This window comes from Cibotium barometz, chromosome 53, assembly GCF_041138505.1.
Source record: "Cibotium barometz isolate CiBa-2024 chromosome 53, ASM4113850v1, whole genome shotgun sequence".
Classification (NCBI taxonomy): domain Eukaryota; kingdom Viridiplantae; phylum Streptophyta; class Polypodiopsida; order Cyatheales; family Cibotiaceae; genus Cibotium; species Cibotium barometz.
The window spans coordinates 5,066,152-5,078,989 of record NC_141098.1 but is presented as its reverse complement, the minus strand read 5'-3'; the positions used below and the strand labels follow the sequence as shown (position 1 = coordinate 5,078,989).

General features: G+C 40.0%; 2 protein-coding genes across 2 annotated transcripts; both read right to left on the bottom strand.

Moving 5' to 3' along the window:
• Positions 1 to 5,460: 5,460 nt before the first annotated feature.
• On the bottom strand, positions 5,461 to 5,878 carry LOC147608221 (uncharacterized). Its single transcript, XM_086789048.1, has 2 exons — positions 5,609 to 5,878; positions 5,461 to 5,522 (listed from the first exon to the last, which is right to left on the bottom strand). Exons 1-2 carry the CDS (start codon positions 5,876 to 5,878, stop codon positions 5,517 to 5,519), a joined length of 276 nt encoding a protein of 91 aa, XP_086645174.1. The 3' UTR covers positions 5,461 to 5,516.
• Positions 5,879 to 6,697: 819 nt separating this feature from the next.
• On the bottom strand, positions 6,698 to 7,775 carry LOC147608220 (uncharacterized). Its single transcript, XM_086789047.1, has 3 exons — positions 7,358 to 7,775; positions 7,151 to 7,265; positions 6,698 to 7,057 (listed from the first exon to the last, which is right to left on the bottom strand). The coding sequence occupies exons 1-3, from the start codon at positions 7,720 to 7,722 to the stop codon at positions 6,698 to 6,700; spliced, it is 840 nt and encodes a 279-aa protein (XP_086645173.1). The 5' UTR covers positions 7,723 to 7,775.
• Between the last annotated feature and the right edge of the window lie 5,063 nt (positions 7,776 to 12,838).

The following is a 12,838-nucleotide window of genomic DNA, read 5'->3' as shown; positions in this document are numbered from 1 at the left end:
GAAGGAGTTATTCCTTGATGTAGTCTCAAGTATATAGAGACAGGTTTAGTATGTGAAAGTCTGGATAAGGCCATCTTATTCCTTTTATACAGGATTTTATTCATACTTCCTAGACAGCATACTAGGGAGTTTTCAAATTGTTAAGGTATGTATGGGTGGTATCATGGTGGTATGAAGGGACGTTAGTGATCCCTCACATATATTATCTTATGGGATAATTTGGGCTCAAGATTGTTTCTTTGCTTACATCTCTTAGCATGTTGACCTCAACATTCAAAGACAATCTTATTTTCTAAATTCACTAGAAGTTATATTGTGGGCATTCTCTAGATAAATTTCTTTTATCTATAGCCTGCATGTTTTGATGAGGGTAATCTCATCGGCATTTTCACTTGTTGAAATCTCTTTCTTTAGAGTTCAAACAAGTTTATCTTGTTGTGTTCGGATAAGGAAATTCGGATTCTTCCTTTGTTGGCATTTCTTTCTCTAGTTCCGTACTTTAGGTGATTTATATAGTCAACTTGATTGTTTACGGATGGACATATGTGACTCATCGAGACGACGCTCTGATGACTCTCTACGTTGATATGGGTAACTCGGGACGTCGATTATTCCATATGCAGATGTGGGTATATCGGGGTGTCGATGAATCCCTGGTTTTTGCTATTATAATGCCATGTTTTCCTACTTTATTCCGAATGGTTTACAACAACGAGGAAGTTACTTTGAATGTGAATTGCTCTGATTATCCGCAGTCTGATGGGCAAACAGAGCGTATAAATCAAATTGTAGAGTATATACTTTGTATATATATCTCTAAAAAATCATCATATTGGAAAAAATATATTCCAATGATGGAATTTGCCTATAATAGTTTTAAATACATGGCTATTGGTTTTAGTCCATGCATACTTATGTATGGGTATCAACCCAGGGCACCTATTGATGTCGGTCTTAAGGACATCGAGCTTGACGTATCGAGGGATTTCTTACGTGATATGCAAGAAATGCTGACCAAAGCTCGGGATTCTATCAGGAGTGCTCAAGATAGGGCACGGTTTTATGCTGATAGGGGACGCTCATCTCGGTCTTTTAAACTAGGAGCATTGATTTATTTTAATGTTCCTAAAGACTCTCAGACTTTGTCAAAGGAAAAATGCTCGAATTCATCTCCTAGATATTGTGGTCAAGTTTGAGTTATACATCGGATTGACACAGTTGCGTTTGAACTTAAAACTACCTCCATATGTTAGAGTTCATCCAGTCTTTCATATATCAATAGGTTGAAAGGGAAACTGGGAGAGGTGAGGATAACACAATTACTCCTCAAGAACTCGTTGAAGTCGATTATTTATCCTATGTTCCACATGAACCTGATAAGGTACTTGAATTCAGGGAAAGGAAACTTTGTAGTTGACTAATCCTTGAGGTTAAAATTAGGTGGAAAGATAGGAAAATAGAGGATTCAACTTGAGAGTCGGTTGAAATTGTTCAGCACAGTTCTCCTTCTTTTCATTGCAAGAGTGCAATGTTTTGAGAGAGGGGAAGTATGTTATATGTACACTATGTGTGCTATGATATATGCACATTATGTATACATATACTAGGAGACTAACCCACATTAGGCTTGTGAGCATGGAAGCATGGGAACAAGCTCTAGTGGAGCATGGGTTAGGACTAACCTTAAGGGTTAAGGTTAGGGTCAGGCATCCAAGGGTCACACATGGGAAATGGAAAGTCAAGAGTCACTTGAGGGCCCTCCTATATAATAGGGGCATGGGGCTCACTCAAGGGAGACTTGGGGGCTTGGAGGCTTATGCTATGGTCTCTTGTGTAGAGGTCCATATCTACTCATCTACCATTTCACACTATAGCTACATGCTATTGGATTGGAGTTATACCTCTTGATGGTATGGGACATCAAGGTAGAGGTATGATGTATTTCATTTATAATTCATGTGTGCATCCCTTGGGCTCGGGGGTGGTTGGGTGGTTGAGTTTATGCATGTTTATGCATAACAATTATCTAGAGAGATCTTAGGGTTTTAATAGAACACATATGAAATAAATGAGGATTGATGTGGAACAATGTGGAAAGACGAGAGTTCGTTATAGAAATTGTATTTATGACCTGTTTTTAAATGACTGTTTTATGTCAAAAATGCTGGGGAAGCATTTTGACTGTCTTGTGAATGAAGTCGTAGTAGAGACCTATCTGATAAAGTTGCAATAGCTGACAAAGAGTCAACGGAGGACGTCTCGCATAACAAGGTCTCGACTGAGGTCTTGATTACTAGCCTCGGTTCGATTTAAATGGTGAGCTTTCGGTATGGTGGATGAGGGACCAAGGAAGCGACCTATGAGTGAAGTGCTAGGTGACCTACAAAGGATCCTAGAGGGTGCTGACCATACGGTGCTCGGGCTCTTGCCGAAGATATCCACACATGCGTCGGGGAAGATATTGGAACAAGGAGTAAGAGTTATTTTCTGAATTCGAGCGGCATGGATCTGGTTGATTGACCTTGCTGGTCCTCAACGGATGAGTCCATGGCTCTTTTATATAGACCTGTTGGTCCTCAAAGTCCATGGCTCTTTTATATGGACCTGTTGGTTGATCTTGCTAATCTTCAACGGAGATTCCATTTTGATTTTTATAAGTGAAAATATTATCGGTTACTATGAGCTAGGAACTATCGAAAAGGCCCTTGAGTGGACAGCTGGTGAGCGTTCTGGTTGTTGCCAATGATGCCATAGGTACACCGATGAAGGAAAAATTAGAAATTAGGATTCAACAAGATATTTTGGAGGATTATGATCAGTGATACTATAGTTTCATTAAATGATGTTTTAAAGATAGCTGAATCTCTGAAAAAGGCAATTTCATATTGGTGGGTGTGTAAGTGGTGTGTCTAGTTTTAAGTTTGCATGAATATCCAGCTAGGGGGCTTGGGAACTCTTTTCCCTAGTACCCGAGACAAAACCTAACCAAATTCTTAAATGGATCCCATCACTACGGTGGTTGGGCGGTTGGCTAACCCACGGGATTGGATGGGGTTAGGCTGGACTGATGGATCCCTAAAATGAGACTCAATTATGTTATGGTATGATAGATGAAGTAAATCCCGGATAAAAATTGTTCTATGGAAAAGAATCAACGACTGTGCCTCTCAATGAGGAAAAAAGCGTTGGTCTCTATGATCCAAGTGCAATCTTTTCTTGATCTGACTATGGGACTTACGGGTTTGGTCAGATCTGTTCAATTAGTTAAGGCTTTTGACTACGTTAGAGTAAAAATATCCTGGAGGAATCGCCCGTGTTTTCTGGGTGAGGGAAGTTTTTTCGGGTTCCGTTTTGGAAGAACCGAGGGATTAGTCTCTTGTCTGGATATACGTGGGCGAGGCCCCGAGTGAGGGACCCTGTCCCTCACGCAAGAAGCGCTACTTCCACTGCTAGCGCCCCAGAATTCATTGCGTGTGGTGGGGAAAGGGATCTTTCAGTTGGTATCAGAGGAAATCGACTAAAGTGGATCAACCGAGAAGCCAAAAATGTCAAAATTTATGAAGTAACATTAAAAAGTTGGAAATGTGTGATGAAATTCATACAAATTGATATTCAGACTGAATTTCATAAATTAGTAATTGGGTCTTCAGATGGAAGCACCGCAATTGCATGGAATCCCTGACTTGCTGGAGGCCTAGACATGATGGTATTTACCTTATAATTCCAAGGACCGTGACTACCCGTATATACCGAGGGTATAACTGTAGCTCTTTACTAGCAGTATATACGAGTAAATCTAACAACTTGAAATTATAAACAAAAATGCTATCCAGATGATGAATTCGAATATGGTTGATATGATTTTAAAAACTCTGGTTGAGAATAATGAGTTGATTTGGATTCTGATTAAAAAATGATGATTCCTGAGTTTTGGTTGAAAAACGATAAGCTGAGCAAAACCACAATGAGGATGAATGGGACGAGTCCCTGTGATGATGTTCGAAATGACGATAATGACTTCAGCAAATCACTATGAGATTAGTGGATTGTGCTAACAAATTGCTACTATTAACACTTGACCCAGTGGATCAAGTTAAGGGATGTCAAATTAAAAATCTGTATAATTGAAATTCCCATGGAGGACTGTTCAGATGGAAATTTCGGTCTAATGGACCATTATTGTGTTAAAGATATGAATGATATGATCTGAAAGAATTGTTATCTAATGATGAGTTCTATATAAGGGATCTTTATCCCAGGATTCTGTTGGGATCACCAGACTATAAGGAACCCCAGAATCAATCGGATCTTAAGGAAAAGAGTTGTCCTCTAGTTTGCGAGATGAGGACATCTCACGTTTTTTTTGTGGGGTAGGATGTAAGATTCCTCCCTCCAACTTTGAGGTGTGCAGGTGTAAGAACCTCCCCTTCTGATCTTATAATTGTTCCCCTCTCTGAAATAAAAGAAAGATCCTGTTTTACTTTGTTTTGGCCTGAGAGATAAAATGTCTAGAGAGAGGTAATTCAAAAATGAGATATTTTTGGATATAAAAATCCTCCTAGTGTCTAAAATGATTTTCCCTGAAACAGAAATTCAAAAAGAACTTCCCAATGTGCAATTGGAATTAATTGAAAATACGTAAAAAGGACCTAGTCTAAGGGTCCAGATTTTCAAAAAAAATTGGATGATGGTCCAATTAAGGTTCCTATGGACCAATAAGATTAATCCAAATGTAGGGAGGAGAGAAATTGAAGAATAAAAGAAAAAATCCCTAAAAAGAAGTAATTACTCACATAAGATGAAGAGTGGTGGACTAAGGACCAAAGAAAACAATTAAAAAACTAAATTTTCACACCTCAGTGTGGGGATCTCTCCTCATGAAGTAGGCACCTTTGGGTGCATCTATTTAGCGAGCCAAGAGCAGTGAGCACAGAGCAGTGAGTAGAAATAAAGTCCTTATGAAAGTGAGCAAGTAGGGGCATGGTATGATGTTAAGCGAGCATGTAATGTTAAAGAGAAGAGTGAAACCATAGTGCAACTCTATAATGAACAGAACAAAGAATACTAAAAAAGTTTAAAAATGACTATTGCAAATAAAGCATTTTCAAATGAATGGTGCGGATATAAAAAATCACTACAAAACTTATACTACTTGGCTCGCTAAAAAGACATTGAATTGGTCATTGAGCTACTAATAGAAACAAACTATTGTTGCAACCACATGGAAACCACAGCGACCAAAGAGCATATAAATCAAGCCATTAAGATGCACACCAATTTTAATAGCCATCCCACTGACACAACAATATAATACTCTTTAGAAACCATAACCATAGGATTTAAAAAATTTATAACCCAAATAAAAATTGTCCAACAATCAGCTACATGCTATTGTAAAAAACATTCAAAAGCATAACATCCATCAAAACATTACTTCCAATAGTCCCAAAAAAAATGATTGTCTCAATTAAAAAAAAGACTATCTCTAATGGCATTTTGATGTAGACATGTGATCCTCATAACTGCAAGAGACACAAAGAAAAGAAAATAAGCTTTATCAATACAAAATTATTCTCTACTAACATATTTATCTTTTCAACATGCATACCTTTGCTGAGTATGGTTCTAACAGGTGATCATAGATCTGCTCATCCTTGTCTAACATTATGACATTGCGATCCATAAATGCTGCCACTAGCCCAAGAGTTCCAGTGCCAACAAACAAATCCAAAATCGTGTCCCCAGGACGACTGAAGACGGAGACGATGTATTTGCTGAGCCACTGACCTCTCTGACAACCGCCCCGCCATGGTCTACCCTTTCTTTTCACCAGATCCTCCGATGGCACTCTTGAAAACGCACACAAACCATTAACCATATGCCATAAAGGTCACCGAAAATCATTTTAAATTCTATCTTGATTTGAATGCATATACATACATGTCAAAGATAAGATCTTGCCCTACATCAAGATCATCACCTAGTGCCAAATCCCTTAGTTGATCCCCATGCATCACAAAGCTTGTAGCAGGAGATGTTGAGCGAACAAAAACAGCCAATATTAGACAAGTGACCTACAAGCAAAGACACATTGGTTGTTCATGCATTTTCACCTTAAATGGGACAAAGAAGATTTGCATAAATGACAGCCCCAAAGAGAACAACACCAATACCTGGGTAGTAATCATTTTCCCCATCTTCTTCCCAATAGGTGGAGTACACCTCACAACCTGTCTATGATAAATGCCAAACCCAACGCTCTGTGCAACCTGCTCAATGGTCACTCCTTCTTCCATAGTGTAAAGGCATGTAAAGAAGCCTCGATCCGAGAGACAAGAATCAACAACTTTAAAAGTAGAGTCATACATGCCATCCCCAATCTTATTCCAATATGGAACCTTGTTTGCAACACAACCTCCAATGATGATATTTGAGGGGAAGTCTGCAAATATCAACTCCACACAGTAATCGGACCCTCTACTCTTGACATTCCCTACTGTGCAAATAACATTCATGGCATCAAGCACTTGCTTTCCCAATGAGGGAGGATGCATCCTCCATGTTCACAAAAGTAGCTGCAAGGTCCTCAATACTGACATTGAAGGCATAAATGGTTCCTATAAACAGGTTTTTGACATTTAACACACATAGTCTTAAGTCAAAACAATCGGATCACGATAGAGATAAGGTAGGAAGCTCACATACCTGGAGCTTGCAATGTCTTGGTTATGATGTCAGTTGGTTGTATCCCGCCTGCACTACTATTGGATGTCTGTTGTTGACTCTGCTCCTTATTTGCTTCCATTGCTCGATTCACCTCCAATGCACGATTCACTATTTCCCTCCCTAAATTCACTGGCAATGACTTACGAAAAGAAGCCGATGCAATCGATGTTGCATGTGATGTGGATGTGGCCTCATTATGATCAATTTGCTGGCTACGAAGCTCCAATATAGACTTATGTTGGCGATACAGATCAAGCTCCTCCTCAGGCACATGGTTTCTTTCAAGGTCCAACCACCACGGGCAGAAACGAGACTCTATGCTTGACATGGCCTGTTCAATGATAAACATGGGTAAACACAACTCACCCTCAATATGAACATGTTTCTCAATCATGGATTCAAAATGACAAATTCAATCACTTACTCTTCCAAGCTTCAAATCGGCATACATATAAGATTGATTGTCAACACAAAGCCACACACTAGCGAGAGGGGGTAAAATATCCAATTGGTGCTCCTCAATTTCAGAAAGCAACCATCTGCAAGCCAAAGCCCAAATGATAAAACAACACACAGAAAGAAGCATGCATGTTTTTTAACAAGGAATATCTGGGTTATGTTGTAGGAAAACCTATAAACGACTCGCCGTGTAGCACTTTGTAGGCCTGGTTGATGGTCAATATCATGGCTAAATTTTATGCCTCCTTCGTGCACTTTGAAAGCCCTTTTGAAGTACTTTCTTCTGCATAGAACAACAAAAGAGGTGAATCGGCTCTCACCTGGCAACCTGACTCGATCGGCATTTTTAATATCATTTTGGATTCTCAAACCCAGCTCCGTGATCTGAAGCCAGTAGGAGTACATGTGCAGCCATTCCCTAACCTTTGTCTTATCATTTGGCATACCCTCAAGTGATCGCACTGCAGCCTGAGAGTTGTCCAATAGCTTGACAATGTGAGCCTTATCTGTGTCTCTGATGCAAGCAGAACCTATCATATTGAGCTTTTCCTCTGTGGCCACATGATTGGTTGACGCGTGCCATGGGAGGGAGAGCACCGCACACCAAAAGGCCTCACCATTGGAGGGATCAGCAATCCTTGCATATTTTGATGTTTTTCCTCTGTAGAGAACTTCTACCTTTTGAGTCACATTCTCCCTAGCAGACTCGGCAAGTGGTCCATTTGATGCCTCATCAATTTTTTGCTCCATCTCGTCCTTAAACAAGAGCCAAGTCATAATCTGGATTGGCAAATGAAGCCAACTAGGCCTTCCTCTGGCAGATGCACTCTGCATCTCTCTCTCAACCCACAGCTTGTCCTCATTGTCCAAATGTGCCATGAGAGTTGTTAAGTCGGACTCTCCCAATCTTCTTAGTTGAAATAGACGATCACCAAATGTGGTTGGCACAAATGCATAATCATGCGTCCTACAAAACAAAGAAAAAATATGTTAATATTCTTGAGTACAAACAACTTACTTGACATAGAAGGAGACTCTGATAACAAATTAACTTACTTGTTCAACCTGGACAATGAAAACAAAAGCTCACCCACATCCCTCCGCTCGAACACATAAAATTTACAGAGAACACAACAATGCATGGACAAATCCCCTTGAAACCCTGTAATAAAACACAAAATTAGGAAGGACAAAGAAGCATAAGAAACTATAACATCCCAATGAGAACTCACCTGTAGAAATGCAGTCCATCCAAGCATTGTGTCGATTATTACCATCAAGAATATGCACCATTTTTCGGCTCAAGTACGGACCCCAATCGGGGTCCAGTGCAAGAGTTTCCTCAAACTGTTGATTCACAGTCCTCCAATGCTCATCCCAAGATTCCTCCCTCTCTTGTGTCAATGGTGTCTCCTCCCCTTCCAAGTCCATAATTGATACTGTGAAAGCTCCCATGCTCTCAATGTACCCACCTAGTTTTTTGAAGCTTCGAGTAAGAGACTTATCTGTTGAGGGAGAAACCTTTCGGATTGCCTCCGTCTGGATCATCCTACAGAGAGGAACACGTGGAGGTGGAGACCTAAATTTGACTCCTATCCTATCTAAAAAGGCTTGTGGAGTAGATGTCTCAAGAATCTTCCCAAAAATATCAACCTTATTTTTTTCTGCTTGCTTCCTTCAGTTTGGGTTGTGACAACTGTTTCTTTTTTATCCTCTAGTGGATGTGTGTTCTCTTCCCCCTCTATCTCTCTCCCAGTATCCTCAGTATTCTCACCTTCATCCTCATTATCACCACCTTGAGTATTCTCACCCTCATTTTGATCACCTTTATTTTCCTCAATTGCCCCCACTACATTTTGTCCATCCTCCTCATTTCTTTCATCACGATGTAGATGCTGCCTATCCATATCCACCTCCAGGTTAGTGTCATGTATGATATGTACCGCATGCTCCGTAGTAGGGTTTGAGGAGGCGGCTTGCTCCAAAGTGCTGGAAAAATCAGCTTGCCTCCTTGTGTGTCTCGATGAGCTCTCACCTGGGCCAACCTGCACACTCTTTTTCCGCTTAGCAAGAGGTAACTCATCCATTTTTGCACAACAAGAACCTTTCAAGCAAGATGCTCTAGTGAAATGACTCGAACTCATTTGAAAACCAGAAAGCCATGCAAAAATACAAGAACAAATCTTCAAATAGTATTCTACTCGTATTGTATAAATAATTGATTATTTTAACAGCAAATTCAGTAATACGACACAAACTTAAAGAAAAGGTGGCACGTTCACTAAAGAGATTAAATTCAGTACTGCAACACAATCATCAAACAAAGGTGGCACATTCACTATCCAACAAAACGTCCAACTCATTAACGAACAGAATATCTTTGAGATTATCATATGGAGTGCTTTGGCCCAAATTCCAAGGCATTCAAAGCCGTATTGAATATTTTAAAAAAATCTTCATTGGAAAATATTTACGGAGCCCTTTTCAGGTGTTCAATTCAAGGCATTCAAATTTATTGGAAAATATATAAAGATTCGGTAGCCCAAATCTGAAGGCATTCAATATTGAGTACTAATAAACTTTAGAAGTGATATTTCGCAATCCAACACTTTTTTAAGGACAAACTTTTTTCTTTTTGTGCTATTGTTCTTTAGATGCACATGTTTGCTGGTCTCCTCTCTCGACTGTGTGAGCCGTTTCTCAACCAAGAAGACATCAAATGTGAGTTTTCTGAGCTTCTTGTATACTCAAAGTCTACATAATATAGACAGTAGTAAGAGAGACAGTCTATGCAATGTGTTTGAGACAGCACCATATAGATAGCATGTTCTTACACTACTCTCTCCAAATTTCTGCCGCCGCTGGGGGGATCCAAGGGGGGAGTTCGGGGGCAGCGCCCCCGAAGCTTGAAACGAACTCAAAATCGTGATGATTTTTTCAATGCTCGGCAACAAAACATCCTATTATTTTGTGCGCTGAGCGCACAAATTAATTCAAGAAAAATAGCAAGAAGTAACGCCGCACATCTCATACTGTGTGTGGAGTGTAGCGGCAGCAAAACATCCTATTATTTTGTGCGCTGAGCGCACAAATTAATTCAAGAAAAATAGCAAGAAGTAACGCCGCGCATCTCATACTGTGTGTGGAGTGTGGCGGCAGCAAAACATCCTATTATTTTGTGCGCTGAGCGCACAAATTCATTCAAGAAAAATAGCAAGAAGTAACGCCGCACATCTCATACTACTGTGTGTGGAGTGTGGCGGCAGCAAAACATCCTATTATTTTGTGCGCTGAGCGCACAAATTCATTCAGACAAAAAAGCACAAATTCATGGATGATGATACCTTTCTGTGTCTCTTTGTTGGGGAGAAAGATTGGAGTGGGGAGAGGGCCCTGCGCATGAGATCAGCGTTTCTTTGCTGGGGAGACGTATGATGCTTCATGATCGCTTCTCTGCGTGTGTGTTCGAGGGAAGATGCTTATGTGCGGAGGACGACTAAAAGCCTTAAGTAATTGCTTCATAAGAAGTAGCCGACTACTAAAAACCCTAAGTTAGGCACTGGACAAATTTTTTTATCCTAACACTAATGAATTTCAACACTAAAATTTAAGGGTTTGGTCAATATTTTTTCGATTTTTTTAAATCTATAGCACAGTTATGCTATGGCATCCAACTGGTAGAGTTTTTGAAATCTAACAGGAGATTATGAAAAAGCGCAAGAACTAACACAAAGCAAATATGTTTGTGTGTGTGTGTGTGTGCGTGTGTGTGTATACATACACACACACACACAAACATATATACATATATACATGTACTCTTTTTGATACCCTTCATTATGATTGTTTTTGCAATAAATATTTTTATTTGCTTCTACTCATAGTCTTAAAATGAGCCTGGTAAAATTGTATTATGGCTAGTATATGCTATTGATTAGAGCAAGAACATCTAGTATTAAAATATTTTTGGCTAATATTCAATGTAAATTCCTTAATTGTTGTTGTGATTGCATTATGCAGGGAGGCTCGTGTTTTCCTCCATTCTACAATGGGTGCATGCATCCGAGTCCCCTTCTCGAATGGCAAATGTCTTGTGTCAATCAACATGATCCGCGGGGGAAGCTTGGAACTATTGGTGGGATAAATGTGGAGGCCTTACTTGAAATTGGAGGAGAGTATGAGCCCATTTGTCCTTTACACTTGTATGCAGGGATTGGAGACGAGGCATATTTTATCCTGGAGCATTCATTGTCCTCTATATATATTGCCAAATCAGAGAATTATTTTGAGACCCCAGAACAAGGCCCCTCAACTATATTTCCTCCCGGTTCTCGAAAGAGTACTCCAATGTAAGTGGCATTAACTTTGACTTTGACATTTTTTGTTTTGCATTGTGCATTGAATTAGAGAGCATTGTGCTTTGCAGTGACTTGGACACTGAAGAGATAGAAGAAATCAATGTCCAAGCACATGGGTCATTGCAAGAGGAGATAGAGGTCTCTCCTGTGGAAAAGTGCTTTCAACATTTGGAAGAGGAAGATGTTCAGTTTGATACTGCGGTCTCTTGCTTTCAAATAATCTGCATGTTACCTCCTACTGATGTCTTGCATACTTTAATCCATGATTGTGATTACAAAGGCAAGGTAAAAGAGCTTCCCACAGAGTTCAGTACATATGAGCTTGAAGGTGGGAAAGGTATGGAAGGGATGGAGCAAAAATACGAGGGAAACATTTGGACAAAGCCACAAACGCAAACTAGGGCCAATAAAACTTTTGTTCTTAGGAAGAGCTTCTGCGGGGGAACCTTCCAGTGCATGAATGAGCACTGCTCCTTTAGGACACGTATAAATCAACCAAACAAACTCCATTGGAATGGGCAGCTAATAAAATCTCCAAAATATGGGAATTTAGCAATTGGGAGCTTCGGGAACCTTGAGTGTTTTTTCTGCAAGCATGTGCCAATGTGTCTTAAAGAATGTCCTGCTTGTGTCTATTATTTTATGCCAAAAGAATCAATGCACAGCAGACTATTTAATCATTATGGCAAACATACACACATGGTTTCCAAGGGAATGTGCCGAGCATCGATACGAAATATCAAGGCCTTTGTAGCACGTGCAGTGGGCATCGACCACAACGCTGGGCCCAGAAAGGTACAAATGATTGTGGCAAGGGAGGTGGTTCTAAGAGCATTCACTGATGATGACAAGGCACAGGGAGAATTCATGACAGAGAAGGAGCTACAGGAGATGTCGCAAGAGTTGCAAAGTTTGATAAATGTCAAAAAGTACGTAGGAAGTGCAATTTAGCAAAGAATAGTATGCAATTATCATCTTTAATACACTAAGTATGCTTTATGAATGCAGGGTGAAGCAGATGGTAATGCAAACACGAAAAACAACACGGCCTCTGGGTGAAGGATATGAAGCCATTCTTAATCTAAAAAGAACATGCCATTTTGAGTTCTTCCATGGTTCTCGATTTCCATTGCAAGCCACCACTACTACTGAGCGTTGCTTTATCTTTAAGATGTCTACTACTGGACCTGGTTCTGGGATTGACATTGTTCGGCGAATGGACAAGGATGGTAATGGGGATCTTAATCAAGCATGGGTCTGCTTTGATCATGTGCATCGAGTGGATACCGAGTGGA